The 22,081-nt window shown below is 31.8% G+C and overlaps 1 protein-coding gene across 1 annotated transcript; it reads left to right on the top strand.

Moving 5' to 3' along the window:
- The first annotated feature begins 332 nt into the window (after positions 1-332).
- Positions 333-20,945, top strand: LOC120342004 (paxillin-like). Its single transcript, XM_039410643.2, has 11 exons — positions 333-627; positions 6,437-6,573; positions 9,895-10,009; positions 11,383-11,467; positions 11,816-11,918; positions 12,327-12,471; positions 13,071-13,183; positions 13,891-14,064; positions 15,883-16,113; positions 17,090-17,210; positions 18,095-20,945. Exons 1-11 carry the CDS (start codon positions 615-617, stop codon positions 18,253-18,255), a joined length of 1,398 nt encoding a protein of 465 aa, XP_039266577.2. The 5' UTR covers positions 333-614; the 3' UTR covers positions 18,256-20,945.
- The last annotated feature ends 1,136 nt before the right edge of the window (positions 20,946-22,081 follow it).

Here is a 22,081-nt window from a genome sequence, read left to right as displayed (position 1 = left end):
CGTTAGTTCTAATGCTACCATAAATTAATTCATATTTTTATATCTGACACAATTCTGAATGTTTTTCAATTATCAAATTATGAAATTGAAGTGCTACTCGATCGATTCTCACAAACTACAATTTTTTTAGGATATGTAACCTTATTAGTCAGTCCAGCATATACGGTAGTTACTGCATTGTCATACAGTCATAATATGAACTATCCGTGTCCTGTTCCTGAGCTATTCCTGTACCGGTACTGCGGAACTCATTCTTTTAACACAGTGACGTATTGACGGTACCAGTTCGCTAACGCTGTTCGTTTATCTAATAGTTTGTGTCCTATTTTCAGAATTTGAAAGCCATAGTCTGAGAGTGCTCACATAAACACAGTAACAACTTATTTCAGTACGGTATTTTATCATCAAGCAACATTCGAATATAGCGACAGATGAAAACGGGAACAGAAAATCTGTTTGAATCGTCTGCTTTCCTGTTTTTGGGGTAACAGCACTGCAATAACTTTGACTAGAGGAGCTGAGGATTGATTTGAACTAGCTCTTTGAATAAGTTTTTTGTTATTCAAAAATCTGTTTCACATTTGTGAAAAATTATACCATTTAAAAGTTGGGAGATGGAGGATTTAGGTAAGTGAAATTCATACATTCAATTTGCACTGGTCATACTTTTTGTCTTCTGCAATCTATGCTCGTGAGGACATAACAACTGAACAAGGGTGCACTGTTACATATTACACTGCTGTAGTCTGACAATGTATTACACTTTCTATTTATTATTTTTATATATATTTTGTGTGAGTGGTATACTCGGATAATTCTGTAGCAATTTGAATATTTATTCCTTTTATTTATTTATTAGTTTTACATTCACAGTAGTTAAAAAAACTAAAGTTGAGATTTATCAAGTTCGACCATAGCAAAGGTAAAAAACTAACATTTTTAATACTGCTCGAAACACAAAGACCATATGTCACAAAGTTAATATTATCAAACATACTTGGATTAAGTTGAGTAAACATTACCGCTATCATAATTATTAATTGCTTTCGGTATGTGGGTTATTACTTGTCAAATTATTAATTTATCAAAAAGGAAGTTATCAATTTTGTAGCTTCCTGCTTCTCTTGGTCAAGTAAACAGATTGAAAGGGACTTTTTGGTATGTCCTAGCACAGGGGTGCGGACCTATTTTAATGAATGGCTCAAAAATAGATTTTTATTATGCAACAGAAGACTGCGGTCATATATACTTAATCAATGTCTGTGTCAATCAGCTTTTGCATCTTTGACACAAGTCTTAAAAATCCTTGGTTGGTATTGTGTAGTTTTGAGCTTTACGAGTGTAGCACTTATATTAGAATTGAGGCGATTTTATGCAATTCGTGTTCGAAAGCACCAGTATGAATTACCAGAAAATGTTTTAGTTGTTAGTTCAAGTCTATAAGGCATAGTTTCCTAAACGTCATTGTGTACTAATAAAGAATAGACTGCATAGTGGCGTCTGCTCTTGTTGCCCACCCATACTCTTATATATATGTTTAAATGAAGATAACAAGATAATTAATTAGGTGGTTAATTAGGTACCAGTAACTTATAATTTAGATTTGTATTTATTCCTAAAACTTGTTTTGAATAGTTAACCTCATGTGTTTTGAAACTGATTCATTATGTACCGAGTACTGCAGAGAAAGTTGAGTCTTGATTCGAATATCATTTTCAATTATTATTGTCAACTTATTATATTCAAAGAGTCTTGTTGTTTTGAACAATATTTCACAAAAATTATATTCTCTTCTTGTCTGCTATCACTTGTGTGTGAGAAATAAGCAGTGATCAAACTGATTGCTTTTATAAACTATGAAGGAAAGTTTGACCTGTTTGACGGTGAACCTGTCAAGTCAATAATTATTGTAAAAAACATACTGAAATGCAAGTGATGAACATTTATAATAAAACTGGCCTTCATTCAATCTAACAATAAGTGAACTACTATAAATGTAGTTTACCTACAGTGGTGCAGCCAGGGCTGCGATTATAGGATGGAACCCACATCTCGGTATTAACCAGTCCCAAATTTGGAACTTTGTAACGACGAGCTACGTGTTACGCTCATTTACGAATGATAACAATATCATGCACATTGAACACTAAAAATAAAACAGAAGAGGATCATAAATTTTGTTTTAGGAGTTTTGAGAAAGTGAAAAAAGTTGTTTTAAGCACGCTAGTTTAGATACTATAAATCGCAAAGATTTTATGTACTGCACAGGAAATAAGAAACACTTACACCACGTGCAATGTGCATTTTCATATATTGTCGGTTTCATATTACCCTATTAAAATTACCACCACCAATTTATTCCAGAATAATCCAGATCCTGACAAAATGGGAACTATTTATTGGAAGATTTATTCAATCACTTTTCTATTTTACTTAAATGAATTGTATTCCTTGATTAAGATTCTAGTTGAGGTAAAAAGCTTTATTATTTAACGTAGTCGTTGTTTAGGTTGAATGCAAATGTTATAGAATTTCATTTTATGGGTTATTCCTTATTTACGGCTGTGGATCATATATTTTCCAAAGCAAAAAGGATCAATATCAGCTGAAAACGTTACCTTTTTTTACTATTGTTGTAATTGCTGTGATTGTCTCAAAATTCGCTGCAAGGGAATTACCACAACTTGGTATTGTTATTTTTAAAACCCCCATTTCGAATGGCCAGTCTGCACCCCTGTGTACTGTTTTTTTGGGAGACTACCCCCATTATCAATAATAAATACTAAACTCTCAATTCTCTCAATGGATAGATAGTATTAGATACTTCCTATTTTCATCCTTCCCTTATAGTCTTTTGAATACCCCTTTTTCTAACGTAAATTACTAGTATTGTCCAATTCATAAACTAGTGAATGAAAAATAAATAAAATGAAAAATCTTTTTTAAAAAGGGAATCTAAATATGAATTCCACTTATTTACGTAGTTGGCCCAAGTTTTTTTGAAATTATCCATAATTCTGAATATGAATACGAGTCTCGACCCACTACATATCATCTCCTGTTATTCGGAAGGACCTATTAATTACCAACAAAAATTTGTTATTGATTGATAATTGATATGAAATTTGATATTTCTCTAATTAACTAAGATCCTGTCGCGGACCCGGCAAAATACATGTAGGCTATATATAGCCTATAGTTACATTTTTAATAAAACCAGGGCAATCGAAAGTTCACATCTTTGGTTAAAACCGCTGTGTCTACCCATGCGACAGCCAAGTTATTTTGCAAAACAATATTGATATGACCGCAATATAACTCAGAACGTATGGGATTATTTTGTTTTTGCAAATGTTTTGTCCCTATTTTGAATTGACGCGAATTTGAATGTCACGTTTTTTTTCATTTCAGGCCGTGAGAAGTTGAATTTAATTTTACTCTTATTAATGTCCTGTGTGGTATTTTTTTTCCATACAAACCAACTCAAAATTTTCTATGTTTTAAATCCGTGTTATCAATTTGCTGACGGTTACCGAAGGATACCGAAATTAGAATTTAGTGTTATCATATAATTAGAACGGGTATTCTGCGAGTGTTATAAATTAGCTTGTGGTTCCAAGTACTGAATGTCGTTATCAATCAGAAGACCTTATATTTTCTTAAGATATCGTTTTTCTATAAATTAGAGGGTTTTTCACGTTGAAATCGGCACGTTTTTGCCTGCCTGACTTCTGCGCTTCACTTCATTCTTGGTATTTGTTACTTTCCAGATTGTAAGTGTTCCCAGGAATAATTAGATGTAAAGTACAAAAAAAATGTTGGTGCATCATGCCCAGAGTTAACTCGATTAATTATTACCTTCATCTAAGAGATTTTCACATATCTAGTGTATTAATTTCTGTTTAATATCCCTATAAACAGATTTTTAATAGTACAATGGGAACACTATTTTCTCATATTTCAAGAAACAGACGTCTCGACCATACATGGCAAATTGATTTGTTACTTTTTTGCGCATCGATGCTTCTCCGCGATAAAATCTTTCCAGAAAAAGACAGATTTTTCTTCCTCGTTTATAAAAACAGCCTGCATAAGGTTTGCGCTGATGCCGATACGAGGACGAAACATTTGTAGGTCGCTTTCTCAGGCGCTTAATTACATACTTAAAGTATATATTAGTCGATTTCGAGAGGTTTCAGCGGACAAGATTGCCAAAAGAAGCCTTTAATACATTTCGCCGAAGGCTAGTTTAGAATCAAACTATTTCAGGTATTTGTGCCAATTCTGTAGAAAGAATTACTTTATTTAAATGTCACGGACTATAATATAATTTATAAATTTGTTTTATCGACTGTGGGCCAAGGAACGGCGGATGATCGGCGAGGAAACCTATTCAACAACTTATACACGTTTGTGACAATTTTAATTGTAGTAAGCGACAAAAAATCTTCGGTGTTCTGGTACATTCTGAAGGCGTATTTTCAGACGGAACACAATACCTAGTAATCATTTTCTCCTTACCTACTTTCGTCTGCGATGAATGCCGTTGACTCAATACAAAATGCCTAATATATTTAATGCTTAGTTTGCATAACTTATAACATATATCTTGTACTTATCTAATATATATCCATGCTATATAGTATTTATAGGTGTAATTTACATATAGAGGTGCAATTTAAAAATAAAATGAAAAAAATTAAAAATAAAATAAAATTTAAAAAATGGTCATTCAGGGCTTTCTTACTCCACAAATTATTTTGTTATAGATATCATTTTGAAGCTTCCAGGATATACACATGTAATGTTGTATCATTAAATCGAGACTAGTATTTTTTCACTCTCCACATCTAATACAATATAACAAGCTCATGTTTAATATGCAATAAAATGAAATTTTAATTGGATACACCAGTGTTCATGAAATATTTTAAAGGGTTACTTATAAATAATTTACAATATAAAAGCCATAAAGATATAAACGTTGATGGAATTGAAATATTGCTTCAAAATATTTATCTTTAAATTTGGTATTTGTTGATACTAAAATTACTGATTACCCTTTGCAAAACAGCATGTCACGTTTTTACCAAAACACTGATACGTCATGAGTCCATGCGACATGATCTAAAGTCATGCCGGCGTGCTAAGCAGTGGTCTCGACTTTCCCATCACGTCATTTGTCGCTTGTTCTTGGTATTGTTAGCAAGTATAGAAATTCTGGTTAAGAAATTTACAGTTTAGCTATTTTCTGTATTCGGTTATTGATTGGGTTTGAAATAGAAATAATGTACTTCTGATTTAAGGTTTCTGTCTTCTATTTAACCAAGACAGATCATCAGATATAACCAAAGTAGTGTCAACATCTCTATTTTTGTTAATTATTCTACATAGGTGAACAGCAGACATATACATGAAGGACTTGGTTTTAGAATAGATTTTGAAAGGTAGTTGTAGGTAGTAGAATAAGGGATAGCCTAAACCGAATATTGAATATATATTCTGAAGTGTGTTCCACAAGTAAAAATTCTTTGAGACAATTGTAAATTCTTAGATATCAAATTTAGTTATGCAGAACAATTGAGATAAACATTGTATTCCTAAAATCAAGAATTTACTAAATCGAATATAACCAATTTTGAATGTATTCGAATATTCAATTTGTATTTGGCAACCCTTGAGTAGGTTATATTGAGACTGTATACACTAACAATCAAGTTAGTAAATGCAGAAATGTGCAATGTAAACTGTATTGTTTGGACAGGAATTTTTTCTGTGGTGTGGACTGTTGATACATTTCAGACATGAATGAGTGAAATCACACACCGTTTCTCCATAGTCTTATAAGTCATGCTAGTTTAATATGCCTTTTATTGTTGAAGTTGCATGATGTAAATGAAGCATTGTTTATTGCTCAGAGAAATTGCTTTAGAGAAATAGTTTCGATCAATAGCAATGCTTCATATTATGCTGTTGTGTTAAACTATTTATATTAGGCTATGCCAGACCATTATCAAAGTTATGTATGTCAGCAAAAGATCGTAATGATTACATTTCAAGCGGCTTTTAGCATTTGTTAAAATAGTGAAATGGGTTATTGAAAATCAGATAATAGTCGGAACCGCCATGAATAAACATGTCGGGTTATAGATTAAGTATTGCCCCATTTATCATTATTGAATCAATGTATGTACATTGAATGGAATTTACCTTGCTACTATATAGATATTTTTCAAGACACATTTTGTTTTAGTCAAAAGATCATCAGTTACTTTTTGTATTTTCAAGTTTTTGTTTATGTTCAACCTCCATCTACATACACCTATGTCTGTAATATTAGCAATATACCGCTACTATCAATTTACCATACTCAATTATTTGGAGAGTTCAATGAAGGGTATGTTTTTTCATTCAGTTTATTTCTTTTTCTAATTAGACGCATTATTACAAGATCTTGAAGCTACTATACCTCACCAACTATCAGCTAAACAACAAACTTCACTTTCACCAAATGATGAAACAAATAATAAGGATATTATTCTGAATATGAAAAGCCCTGTTTCAGATAAAGAGGTGAGTCTTTCATTATCTCCCAATGATAACTAAAGTCCTTCTAATCCATATCTGTTGTTACTACCGATAATTTACAGTAAATTAAAATTATACTAGAAGTTTGAGATTTAGGAGTAGCAAGGTAATAGAATTTAAATACTTTTCTATCCTTCCAAAAATGTGCTTTCATTCTTTTTAAAATGGATTTTGACTCTTAAATTTATATGGTCTTTATGACTTCCTCTTTGGGTATTGTTATTTGTGTGTACTGTGAAACTTTCGTTCACCGGTGCTTAAATACATTTGACAGTTATCGACCAATAAAAGATAGGGAACTTTAAAACACTCATGCTTATGCTTATCCCTAATAATAAAAACAAAACGTTATTTAACTCTTGAATCTTGTTTGAACTGAAGGCCTTTGACTTTGTTTGGTACGGTATATATGATTGCTACACTACTAATCAGTCAAGATTGATTTAAAGTTTTAGTTCAAATTAGCCAATAACTGATTAATTAACTTTTTGTAGCAGACAAATTTGACAGATGTTTTAGTTATTAATAAGTATTCAAATTTGTATATTCAAAACATTTTTCCATAGAATATACATACTACAGTTTTATATAATAGTGGTAGAAAAATTGGCTTACTCTTTCTTTTTTGTCAAACAATTAGTATTATACTTTCTATCTAGTATTTGTTATAATACGGTATATATCAACACTGAAATAAGTTTATTTGAACTTCGCTAATGGCTGACATGATGCGTGTGTATTCATAAATTTACAACACAAATGCCAATTCTCAAGAGGTAATGATGTCATTGAACCGATTATGATTGTCTGATCTGTCATTAACCTGTGTTCATTGATTTGATGACACTTGTATTATTGCCAATATATTATATTTCATTAATAAATGACTCTACCAGGTATAATTATAGCCTTATGATGAGTATTTTTTTAAAATAGTACCTGTATTGGCACTGATGCAATGCTGCATGTGCCAATATTTTATTGCTGCTGAAATGGCCCGACGTAATAAATAAATGGCCAAAGCCCAAGAATATTTCCCTTCCCTCAGAAATCCCCGTGTGATATTAAATATTGATTGTATTTAATATTATATAAAACAGATGCATTCTTTATACTTTATTCTTTGGAATCTAGTTTATACGAAACAACAAAAATAAGCATTAGGAAACCTTCAAATATTTAAAGTGAACTTGATGTTACATTAAGATTTGGTTAGAAACCTTAAAATCTTTTTATGCATGTTCATATTCAAAGATTACATTGAGAATTTCATCATCATTCATAATGATAAACTCTTTCAAGGCATTTTGAACGTTATTTGTAATTTAGAGATGCGATTATCGATGACGTGCCCTTAGTCACTCATATGTCGGTGTCAATAGTTAGCCTCGTTTGACGCTTCGTTCCAAGCGGTGAATATGATGGCAATTTGAAGCCGGAAGTAATGTATCGACGCCATTGAAATATTTAGTATAGAATAACACAGCCAAGCAGCCAATGATACTGGGAGTGCCTGTGCAGCAGGACACGGTAATTTTTGCTGTTGAGCTATGCATATAGTGAGTTAATTGTGCACATTCAAGATGTGAAATTTAGTTGACTATGTATGGTTATGATTTGGCATTACTTGTTAAGTTTAATGAGAGTCAGCATTAGATATTAGGTCAAGTTATAGGTTTTTTACCAAACAATTTTTTATGCAATTATCATGCAGTTTAAAATAAGGTCATATTAAAAGCATTGCAAAATATTAGATAAAATACTCTGTTACTTGTGTGCCTCTATAAATATAGACAATTCGACAGAGCTATGTAATTCAAATAGGAACATTTGCTTCAGACATGCGCTTCATATAACATAATAATGTAATATGGTGGATTACTTTACCAAACGTGTGCTCACAGTGCTCTACTGCATATGTGAAATAGGATCAGATGTAGGGCTGAATATGAATAGTAGGCTATTATAAAATACTACCGAACTTTAAATACAGTTGTCAGATAGCCTTGCTTAGTGTGAAGAAGACAGATTCACTTCTGTTATTTTTGTTGTACTAAGCTCAGATTTTTATGCACTCTTTGAGTTCAAATGTATTTATAAACAGTTGAAGGATAGATGTAGGCTATATACTGGTAGTCTGGGATGTCCCAAGGAAAAGAGATCCGAATATTCGAATACATATAAAATTAGTTACTGAAAGATTGATTTGTTATTTCTTGATATCAGTAATAATTTATAGTGCTTTCATTTAAAAAATTTGAATCTACGCAATAATTGGCATTTGATTTTTGGCATTTGATTTGACTATAAACAGGTCAATTTATCTTTTGATAGCTGTAGAACATCGATCAAAATAATGTCAGTATTTTTAAAAGTTTTTAGTACCGCAACAATCAATGTGTAGAAATGTGATGTACAAGATCCAATTTAGAATATATTTAATGTTCCATATTTTCAAATATTATTTTGGAGTGTTTTCAGAGGAGAAATAATTCGATTTTGACCATTGGTTACCTCAATTTGTTAATATATTTTGACGTACCGTACTTCCAACTAAATATAATTAGACTGAATATATTAATTTCGATTCTGAAGAAATGAATTCATTTCATTTACATGTTGGGGTTTTTGATTTGATTTTCCATTTTCAAGATAATTAACAATGAATGATCATTGTTCAATGATTCACAACCTTAATTGAATCTGTCATAAGAACGATGAATTTTACTTTCGGTCAAGAATAAGTGCGGTAATGCTGTTCATGACATGATTTCTGACTGCTACAAAAAATAACCAATCAATATATCTGATAATATTGTAATTTAGTTAGCACCTCAAACAGCAACTTAAGATTTCTCAGCTATCGATATAGTGCAATTCCGTAATTGATCAGTTTTGTGATGTAGGAATTGTTCTGAAGATAGCTAGGTGTAGTGTGTGTTGCCGTTTTGAAAGTGTGCCATTCTAGTAAAGGAAATTTGCAGAAAAGTTTTACTGTTTTTCTTGCTTTATAAAGTCCAGATATCACTTTTTCTTGGTTGTGACTGTATCTTTAACTGTACAACTATATTAAATATATATATACTGCCAGAATTAAACAATAATATTTACCAAATTCTAGATCAAATTGCAGACTCTATTTATATTTTTTGAATTTTTAAATCACCATTCAAATTAATAAATTGAGTTCAAAACCTCAGTAAATTACGGTACCATATTAGTATCTTGTAGGATTCACGTTACATGTTTACTTTACCTTGTTGTATATTTGTTTTATAGTAAATTCTCTTTATTTTCTTTGTCCAGAATTCAATTAATCAACCTAACAACAATCCACCAACAATGACGGCGTTACAAAGTAATTTATCTGAATTAGATTCACTTTTGAATGATTTGTGCAAAGCTGAACCACCGCCTCAAGGTAGGTTTTTATTGCTTTATTGCTGTGATACGTAACATTGCAATGGTGTGCTAAAATCATCAATTTGGATACAACTGTTGCATTATTTAATGTAAAAGCTTTCTACATTTGTTACTGATGTAGCCTATTTAGTCACCGAGTTTTGATTCTTGAAAAATTTGACCTGTGTATTTTATACCTTCTTTGAACTGAATGAACCGAATTTAAACTTTTCTGTGCTCTTCGTCATTTCCTTTTTGCTTGAAAAAACTTGAACACCTATGTGTGTGATTATTTTTGTGGTTATAAATATGCCTTTTTTTGGAATGTTCAAAAAATTCAATTGATATGTTACCCAACTATTTCAGAGAATTCTTCGAATATTAATAACTGACCTTTTTTTTTATTTCGAGGGTATGGTTGAGTTCATGATACTTAACAATCATAGCCTTTTTTTTTTTTCTGAAACATTTTCACAGGGAAAGTGCTCACTCTGTACAAGACTCTGAACAATCAGTCACTGATATCTAAGGATCTACTACTTTTTATTTGTTGAAAAGCACCAATTTATTCCCTGTAAGATGGTGAACATCAGAGTGAGACATCAAACCAGACCCAAAATCTTTAACCTATGACGCTTACATAATAAGTTCAACGTTCCATCCACTATACCTTCAAGCCCTCAAAAACCCTAATACAGCTATAAAAATAAAATAAAAAATTGAATGTGATGAATCAAATGTTAGCTCCCATTTTATAGAAATGAAGGATTTTTGTTTATATATGCCAAATGCCTCAGTTATGTATAAATATGATGATGAGTCACTAACGTGTAACTCAAGTCTACTTGACCCGTCTCGATTTCCTAAATTGGTCAGAATGTTAGTTTTTGTTAAATACCACCACATAGTTAGACTAGATGGAATGTGAGATAAGCACCACTAGTATATTGTAATTTGAGTTCAGATTAAAGTTATGGATCATCTTTCTATATTTTATAATTTTTTGAACGGCTTGATTTTTCCTGAAGAGCTTGTTATTAATAATATGACAGTAATTTTATTACAGACCTATAATTGAGCCTTATATTTATTTTCATGGGCTCGTCAATGTACACTATGTTCATAGAACTGCTTTGCTTTTTAAACTTATAACTTAATATTCTATAAAATATGACTATTTGTTGCAAGGGTTATTGTATGGTGATTCTAGGCCATAATTTTATTTCGATTTTCCTCATTCTAGTTCTATTATGAGTTCGGGGACTGTCTGTGTCAGCCAAGTGAATATACCCACTGCTCATAGGCACAAAATCCTAACTTGTAATATCAGCGTAGCTAAATCTAATGTTCTGACTGCTGGGCTAAAACAGATATTTATCTTATTTTTTTCAGAGTATAACACAAATCCAAAGAAATCAGAAGAAAGCATCGATGATTTATTACAGAAATTGCAGAGCACAACACCGTCCACTAATGAGTAGGTTTCATTGTTTTCCATCCATTATGTCGAAAATCAAAACTCAACTATGTACAAAATCAGCAATCAACATTTAAAATCAAGACTTTTGCATTTCAAAGAATAATTCGTAGTTGAAAGAGTTCTATAATGGCATTATCTATGAACTAAGTAACTCTAATACACATTTCTTCATTTATAAAAAAACTTTGTACTGTCACTTTCAATATAGCTTTATACAAAAAGAGGAAACTTGTATTCATTTGCATGCAATATGCAAAAAAAAAAAATTGTCTTGAAACTACTACAAAGTGGTAGTTTTTCAGGTTTATAATATTGAGTTTGTTACATTAATACAAATTATTGCAGCACCACAAAAGCATCACCTACTGCGTCCTCTGCCACAAAAGAATTAGATGATTTATTGGCATCACTTGGTGATTTTAAAGTACCAGAAGCAGATGACAACAGGGTAAGTAAGCAATTCATTGACCTCCTCCTATTTTACAATACCATATTTCTCCTCGTATAATGCGCGGTGCATCGTAGATCATAAGTAAACTTTAATAATAATCTCCATACACAATATGAATAGCGAGTTTTCGTTTCTCTTTTGCGTTGCAGGTGTTGTTTTTTTTCAAAGCTTTTCAGACATTCTGACTGCTTTTTGTTAACTATATCTCTGAATTCATATGCATGAATATTTGAATAATATAACAGATTCGACTAGTGACTAACTCATTTCCTGTACTGAAACTGAATGTGCTCTTTGTATTTGTGACAAGAGTCTTACCTGAAATTGTTTTTGCAATACAACACAAAAGTTTTCCAAATTCATTATCTGTCTTTATCAAACTAAATTTTTGTTGCTTTATCTCAGGGTTCTGGAAGTGCAGCCAGTGATAAGAGTGATCCACCTTATGCCAAACCGGATAAATCACGATCATCAAAACCTACGTCACCTAAAGATTCTATCAGTACAATACAACCAACCCCTGTCGCACAAACAGCTCAAGTTTCATCTGGTAAGGAGCAAGTTGAAATCTTCATACTTTTATTATTGGGTGTTCAGATCGGTGTCTCGAAAATAACCTGACTGGAAAGTCCCACATCCTTATACTGTGTCTGTGTTCCAGGTGTAGTTTTGAAGTCAGAGTTTTGTGCTTTGCGCTGGTATTATTGCTACTCTTTTAAGATTTAAGGTCATTCTGTTCTACAAATTTCTACAGGACTTGAGTGGAACTTTTCAATCAAAACAAAAGCTTGTGATCACTTTTTCAGAGTTAAATTTATGTTATTCATGGGTTGTTCAACTTAAATCGGATGTCGTTTTTTTAACCGTGGCAAATAGTGAAGCTTTTTGATATATCGGATTGATATTTGTCAGACTAAATTTCAGCTTTGGCTTGATTTTGTTCCATAGTTTACTTGAACCCCCCCCCAACTTGATATCTCAACATCCTTGGGCTTCTGATAAAGCTATTTTGACTATGCCACTTTTGGTTTTAAATCCCACCAATGAAATTCCACCAAATATGTATAGATTGTATACTTGCCGTTATTGCTGAACATTCATCCTTGCTGCAAAATGCCTTCAATAATTTATAATGTTTGTTTTTCGCAGCCGTTGATCTCGATTCTATGCTCGGACAAATAAATACTGATCTGAGTAAGCAAGGTATAAGAGCAGCATCGAAAGGTGATTGTGCTGCATGTCAAAAACCAGTTATGGGAGAGGTGGGAGGGATTATTATTGCATCAAAATATTAATGAATTTGATTTATTTGTGTAATCTATTACGACTGCAGTGTTCAAAATCATTCATATTTGATATAGTAAATTTTTGAAATCAGAAATCTTAAATTTGTTCAAATTTTAAAATTTATGATCAGGAACTACTTTTAACTGACAAACTGTACCAAAAAAGCGTCATTCAATTACCGATAACAATAGAAGAGAAAAACCAATACAAACATAGTTCGATTTTTATTATAAATGCAGTGATTTTTCAACATTAATCAGTTTTAATTAATTTAGAATATCCAGGATGTCATTATATTATAAGTCCATATTTATTTTTCCTGGTTTTCAAATTAATAACAAATTTTTTCTTACATCCTACAAAAAAATGATTCATGTTAGTGCACAAAGCCAAACATTTTTAATTATATATTAGATTCGGAATAACGTCATATACATGACATAACTCGCAATGTGATAAGTAATTTGTCACATGCTAACATTAGTCTTGTCTCATTTGGCATGCTTCATGCTTGTAAACTGTTTTTCTTTTTTGTTTTGGTATAGTAGTAATGTCTATGTTAATAAAAGCCAAGAAAACAGGCTATATGAGTTTTCCTATATATAGGATGCTATCCTGGAAATAAAGTTTATACATGATAACTCATTGAGTCTTTGAATAATAAACTGTAACTGAATTTCAGGTAACTACAGCCCTCGGAAAAGTTTGGCATCCTGAACATTTTGTCTGTGCAGTTTGTGATGAAGAGATTGGTGTTAATACGTTTTTCGAGAGAGATCAGAAACCATATTGTGAAAAATGTTATCATTCTCTGTTCTCACCAAGTTGTGCTTACTGTAACCAACCAGTACTGGGGGTAAGTTTGCTAAATAAAAAATACCTCCAATATAAATAATTTAAAGAGTCTTGCTGCACACTCACACAAATTTATCTCGGTAACGTTTCGTCTGAGTTTCTTCACTCCTGCTACAGCATCCTTGGTTCCTTGCATTATAAAAAGCATAGAAAAGGGATAAGTAGTCAGTCCTGCAAAAACTCTATTGATAATAATTTCAATATTGTTTCTGAAATTGCAATAGTTAATGTAACCCATCAGTCAGGGCTATGTGAGACTATATACTTATCCGTCCTCAAAACTTCGCGGTTGTGGATATGTATGTGTATAATCTGCGGATGTTGTAGTAAAGATCAATAATTAGCCTAACTCTAATATGCTATACAGAAAAAATTAAATTCATGTGCATATAATATGCTAAATTTTTCTTATTGCAATTTTGACTAATATTCATATTCAAAAATACAGATTTGAATAAATTCTGAAGTGCAAAGAGTGGAGATCTGTTTTAATTTTTAGTCCAATCAATTTTCTGAATCTCTATCTCACAATTATCAATATTTCTATTCGAAATTTTGCTTTCGACTATGGAATATTTTACAAAATGGAAAATTGTTCATAAAAATTGGAATTTCTTTTTCATATTTCTAAATCAAATAATCTCTTGGAATTTCATTTAATGTAAATTTTTTAGTCATTCAATTTTTAAAATATCATACAAATTTATATCATACAAAGTATACAATCAGACAATGTTATTATTTTTTTGCTAAAATAAGCTATGATTTTGAGACAGGATTTCGTTGAGTAGGAGCATATTAGGTCATTCTAAATTTAAATAAAATATTGAAGTATGCTATGAGGACATTAGTCAACTATCTTCCTGTATGACTAAAAATTTTTAATGGTTTTATATGTGAGGTGATTACAGGTATACGTAATTCTGTTGCTTAATTCATGAAGTATTTATGCTATTACAAAGAGTCATATACCACACAAAACATATTAGTGTATAATATTCAAAAGTCAAATGCTTTAAATATCTATTCAACTTTTATTATAATGTGTGTAATATACTAAAATCATGTGTCAATATATGTCGACCATATTATACCATCATAATTGATTAAAATGAGACAGGGAATATTCTCTACTGGACATTTCATAGATGTAGCTTAATTTTTAATATGTTCGGTATCCTGAATAATAAGTTACCTTTTGAAGTTCCTGGCTGTAATATATTCTATATTCATTTGTAACTGTAAGTAATTCAAGTCTTTCTGCTTTGATTGCTTATAATTTTGTCACCCTTCATTTTTCTTTCGGCCTGTATATCTAACTTGTTTACACAATTTGAAAGATTCTAATCTAACCATAAAACATTTTTAAATGTCATTTCTCTCAGAATGGTATTTCCCTGACATTTTATTAAGATGAATTATGCTCCTTATGTGAGATAAAAATGATTTAGTAGTTTCTTAGTGTTAATTTTTTTTGCTTTCAAAACTCATGTAGTTAATTATGTTTTAAACAGATTAATTTGACGGAAATTTATAGTACTGATTATGTAGTACTGTTTAGGGACTCTATCAAGAACTCAGGATAATAGGATTTGATTCTTTTCTATTAGCTATGCCATTTTTATAATGAAAATTTATAATTTACATAAAATTTATCTTTTGTCATAATTTTGCCCAGAAGCCTTAGGGTTTGGCATTGCTTACCAAATTTATTACACCCTGTGTGAGTGAGGTGGGGGCTGAAATATGTAATCTGCGATACCAACGCAATTAATAAGTCTAACGTAAGTCATCAATAATCTTCCTAATTTCTGTTCAGCAATGTGTAACAGCGCTAAACAAAACATGGCACCCAGAACATTTCTTCTGTGCTCAATGCGGAAATTTCTTTGGGGATGAAGGATTTCATGAGTACGAAGGACGAGCATATTGTCGCAAGGATTATTACAACATGTTTGCACCTAAGTGTGGAGGATGTGGAAAACCAATACTTTCCAACTACATATCTGCATTGAATTTCCAGTGGCATCCTGAATGCTTCGTATGTAGGGTGAGTGCAAGAACTATATTGTCTTCATAATTTTTCTGTGTTGAAAGTGAAGGAAAATGTTTCTCAGAAAGTTTATTTTATTGTGTGTCACTGATACGACCATTAATAAGTCCACTGCCATTCGCCCTTGAGCACAAAATGCACATTGATGTGGCTAATTAAAAATGGTTTAAGATATTGTAGAGCAGTGGCATAAATTGCATAAAAACAAGTAGTTGTGAGCACAGTTTTCTACACTTGTTCAAATCAAGCCAAAGCAAGAAACAAACTTGATGTGCAAGATCATGTCATGAGATAAAACAGTGCGCTATTTTTGATGCGTATGTGGAGATTGGCAGCTAATTCGAATGTCTTCTGAATAGCACTCTGCTATGTTTTTCTATAAATTTTGGGGGTCCGCGGCTACTTCATAGAAGCATAGGGGGTCAACAAGCACATTAAGTTTGAGAACCACTGTTGCTTTCTATTGAGATTATTCTATTACATTACAAGAAAAGATTCTTGATTTTGACAGTATGAGTGTGTATGCATAGCTGCAGAAATATTAGATACCAAATTAGGTATGGATTGTACATAGTTAGTCACAATAGAGATCAACAACATATGAAAAAAATATCACTGTTTATTTCAAATTAACTGCATAAAAAATTGTGAAACTATTTCATGTTCCGCTCTGAATAAGTCTCCTAATTAACATGCAGCTACTAATTACTAAAAGATTATATACCTCTGGATCATCACTGTCACTACTATGTAATTTAATGACCCCGCTTGTTATAAGAAATGCACTGAAGAATTAATTATAATTAGAATAAATAATAAATCTGGTCAAGATATTTTCTTTCGAAATACCTAGTTTGAAAATAATTTTGTTTAATTATAGATAGCTCACCCGATTCTGTCACCACCTCTCAAAATAAATCAGTTTTTGTAGAGTAGTATGTGTGTCAATGAAATTGTATCACACTTTCTTTAGGAATGTTTTGCACCTTTTACTAACGGAAGTTTCTTTGAATTGGATGGAAAACCGTATTGTGAGACTCACTATCATTTACTGAGAGGTTCTCTCTGCTCTGGATGTCAGAAACCAATAACAGGTTTGTAATTTTGCTTTGCTTCACCCCTGATCAAGCAAGTATTTACTGTATATCCTCGTATATAAGCAGACTCTCTAAAAATGGCCCTAAAATAGTGAATTTATAAAAATTCGCATATAAGCTGACCTTACAAATCGTACGCTCTTATCGTGAGAAGTTTTTTTGTCCGGCCACGACGGTCAAGAGTTATACGTTTATAAGCCGACCCCTTAGTTTGGCACATTTTTTAAATTTCAAACTCTGCTTATATGCGAGGATCTACGGTACTTCCTAATTTAATGAAACAATATTCCTTTGTAGTACTATTTGGAAGGAATGTTCAACTGAATTGAAATATATTTGAATAGTAGATTGTTTATTTTTAATATTATTCAGATATGTTATTTTTAATCGAATTTTGAGAAATTGTCTTTGAAGCAATCGCACAAAGCGTTACTCCCACTCATTTCATTCGCTTATACGGGGTGACCCTGACGAACAGAACCCAAGTTCATTTAAAACATATTCTAGAGAGAACATAAATTTTGTGCCGAGTGCCATAGATTACTGAAACTTTGGAGTACAATTATACGCAAACAGAAGTTAAGTGACAATTAATTTTTTTTTAATTTCGTAGAAGTAATTAAGCAATTTATGGGTTCTGTTTTTTTGGGTCATTCTATATAATTAGAAAATAGCATAACAATGATATATATACATATTTATAGATATCTTATATATTGATATATCATGTTTTATGCTATTCCTTGTTATTGAACACTGCCTAATTTAAAATTATACATCTCGTTTATAAATAATCCTCTGGGCACCCTGTCTAAATAGGGCGAGAAACAGTGTAGTTTTACTGCTTTCTAATTATAAATTGTATACACATCTCTCATCAGGTCGGTGCATCACAGCGATGGGAAAGAAATTCCATCCTGAGCATTTTGTTTGCGCTTTCTGTCTCAAACAACTCAACAAGGGCACATTCAAAGAGCAAAACGAAAAACCATATTGTCATCAGTGTTTCCAGAAGCTCTTCAGTAGTATGGTGCTCGGATAGATACAATGAATATGAAGAATTTAAACAGTCAAAACCCGAGGTTACGGTTGGCCAGTTCGTTCTCCAGATATGGTCTGATTCGATATATGCTAAACCTGTTGTGCCAAATTTGAGAGTGTGATGCATAAGCGATTATCGTTTGTAACTGCCCTATTTGTTATTTTGTCGTTCATTGTATTTGCGGAATCTGTATTCTGAAGGAACTGGATATGATAATCTAAACATTTTACTATGAAAAATTTATCGTAGTTGATTGGGTATTTGCATATTGTTAAAATATAATAAAAGGTAACGATAGTTCTTCTGCTTTTAACTATACTGTATCACTCATATTGGGAAATAAAAAAGATTTAATGGCATGTGCTAGGGATGGCCTAACTTGAATACTTTACTATTCTGAATACACATTCGAAAAAAAATTCAAATTTGGAATATCCTATATACAATAAATTGGGATCAACAGAGAAATTCGTTGTAAATTGATAGAAATTAAATTTAGTTGCGGAATGGTGTCAGAAATTAAGTGAAGTTCACTTCGTGTCTTACCATCAGATTTCAAATGTTCAAAACGCTAAATTTTCAAAAATAATTAATCTAATTTCTTTCGAAAACCACATATATACTGTGTCAAATATAATGAATTTTGAATGCTTTCGAATTATCATTTTGAACAATCTTACTTTTGGAGAAGTGTTCAATGTAAATGGTAGTTTGTGTTGCCCAAATTATGTCCACCTTCTTCGGAGCTATATCATGCTACTAATTTTTAATTTTTTCAGCATTTTCTTTTGTATTGATAATGTACTTCTGTTTATTACCGATGAGTGGGACACATATAGAAATGTAATAGAATTATAAGCAAGTATCCCATTAAACTTAGTGAGATTTCGATTTTTTAATTAAATTTGGGCTGTAGGTGTCCCTTTTAATCAGTCACATTGACCGGCTTTGTTATCTATTATTTTTATATAATTTTTTTTCGTTATCTTAATTGCGTATGGCGCAACCAATGAAAAGTGGGTATTTCTGCACAGAGATCAGTTTTCCGAGAGACTGCGGTGCTTCTCCATTCATTCAAATGATGCGCTCATTTTTGCAGTACACTGTCTGCCGAATGTTTTCATTCTTGTTTCATAAAGTTTCATTAATTCAGTTTGAATAATAAGACTTAGTAAATGTAAATAACTTCAATTTATCAGTCAATGCCACACATTTATTTATTAGACTTGGGTTCGAAAACTTGGAATGTAAAATTAAAACAGTATTTCAAATATTTCTGTATTGTTTACAATTTCTCATGCCCTATTATTGTCTTCATGCTGTAAAAATATTGCGAGTTAGTATGTGCTTGGATTTTTATGCTTGTTTTTGACCAATTTTTTTGGCTCTTTTGATTAGATTGGATCGATGTACTACTGAATTCTTTGCGGATAAGGTTACAGATTAAACATATTGGACTCTTTTATGCCTTTTATTAAATATGCCCCATAACCGAATGCTAGGTTATAATATAGTTAGATCATTCACAACTGCCCATGTCTAAATGGTGTAAATTGCTTTTTACAATATTATTTTGTATAAGATTGTAATTCATTTTATTATGGTGATGTAAATCTCATGCATAAATAACATGCTTTTTGCTTTTTATATTTTTTTGCTATTCCTATTTAGTCTTTACGCTTTGTTTTTGTTGTTTTTGATCAAGCAATGATGCTGCGAGAGCAATCTTCTTTAGCTTTGCAATGAAATCAAAACGTTTTTTTTGAAATGCTGATCAGAAATTTTCATTTTCCAGTATGTAGTGATAAATAAAACTACCGGTAATTAGTTTTCTTGTACAAATAGGGTAATTTTTCAAATGATTCGTTTTTTTTCTAAAATTATATAGGTAATGTAGACTTGTTTATTTTCCCTAAGGTACCTTTTTGTTCAATAAAAAGAATGCTCAAATAGTCAAAATTGATAGCAATACCACATCAGTGCATAGTTTTTGAAAACCCTTTCTATTGAAATATGTTCATTTAAAATACATTTTCAAGTAATATCTATTAATTGATTCCCTATGGGCAAAATATGAGATTTTTTTTATGAGAGTGATATGGAAAACAGTTTGTATTGTTGGCTGGAAATCTCTTTTTCTCCCATGTTTGGTTTTTATCAAGACCCTGTTTGTTAATTCTAACAACCGTCTGGAATTGTACACTGCAAGATTTGTTAAGAGTTATGAAATGAACCTTCAAAATTGCCCTTTTTCCATTTACTGATTCGATGTTACGAAATTTTCAGCTGTTCTGATGAAGTTGGTATTTTGGTTTCATTTCTCTGTTATGTGCTGGGAATAAAATGAATGTTTCAAAAATGGTCTGTACAAAATTCATGGAATACAATGTAAAAGTCAGTTGCAACGATTAATTGAATTATTTGCGAAATATTAAAACAGTGATGTCACTTCTTTTAGATTCACGATTGCTAGTGACACAAAATGCCAATTCTTAAATATCAGCCGATTTAAAATATTTTAGTTCTGGTTAAGGTCAGGTCGGCAATAACCTTGCATTGGAATACTGCTATTATATATATATATTCTTGATAATGCTTATAATTGATTTTTTTTTCGAATAATTATTATGTATCTAAATAATTTAACAAACACACAAGATTTGGTGGAATGATTAAAATCTATACAATGATCTTTGTACTGTGTCATGTTTGGGGAAGACTCAATGATTTTGTGTGGAAGGGGTAGCTGTAGGGATGGATCAAGGGCACCACAAAATTTTCATAGACGAATTATCAATGTAATAATTGTAGTTGGTCTGGCGATCCAGACTTCAATATTGGCCTGGTTGAAATTAAGTTTTGCTTATTTTTCTTTCTGAACTTTGATTAGTCAAAAGTTGGCCTTTAATTAGGAATCTTACCTGCCGTATTCCGTTTCAGATAACATGGAAGACTGGTTTCACTATTATTTATATTTAGGGAACTAAGGTCATAAGTGCTTAGGGCTTTTGCAATACATGATCGAAGTTTGTCTTTATTTTTGCCATTCGAATGGACGCGATAGACAAATCAGTATTACAGACGAAAACCGATGAAATAGTTGCCAAATTTTTAATCTTGGCTATGACGCAGCCAACTGCGCAAGACTTTGGTCGTGTTCCGCGACTGATCAATCTGCGCTGTACAGATCGCGCAAAGATCAATGTATTGTATATCATATGATTGCTAGTCTAACGGCGGTTCCCTCAAATGGGATCTCTGTAACAATTATGTACAAAAATGTAAATAAATTTTGTAATCGTAAGCATAAACGAATCAGATTAGCTGATGAAGCTGTAATCAACCAGCGCTTTCGTGGACACATTGGAACGACTGCAGTAGCGGGGAGTTTACGGACCCTATGTAAAATGCGCTTGAATGTGAAGACTGGCATGTTCTGAACGCTGAGATCAAGTCAATTTTTCACAATACTTAATAGTTCATTTTACTCTAATAGGTGTTAGACGTATTTGTTACAGTGTCCTACGAACATGGACTTAAATAAATGATGCACTTCAGCCACAAATAGGCTAGGCCAGTGGTTCTTAATCTTTGTGAGCCTGCCGAACCCCTGCGCTATTCTGCAAGCTCCCGCCGAACCCCATTGTACTGAACGGTTGAAATTAGAAGCCAAACCGTAACGTCATAAAGTGGAAGCTAATTCTTGCAAGGTTATAGAATATGAACATTGTGATGAAACCTTAGATATCAATAACCATGTGGGAATAACCATTGTTTTGTCACAATGACGTTGGCGGCAGAATGAGCAGATGGTTTTTGTTGTATA

This window comes from Styela clava, chromosome 3, assembly GCF_964204865.1.
Source record: "Styela clava chromosome 3, kaStyClav1.hap1.2, whole genome shotgun sequence".
In the NCBI taxonomy this organism is placed as follows: Eukaryota; Metazoa; Chordata; class Ascidiacea; order Stolidobranchia; family Styelidae; genus Styela; species Styela clava.
Note: the sequence above shows the minus strand (reverse complement) of the source record. Positions and strands in the feature narration are given on the sequence as shown.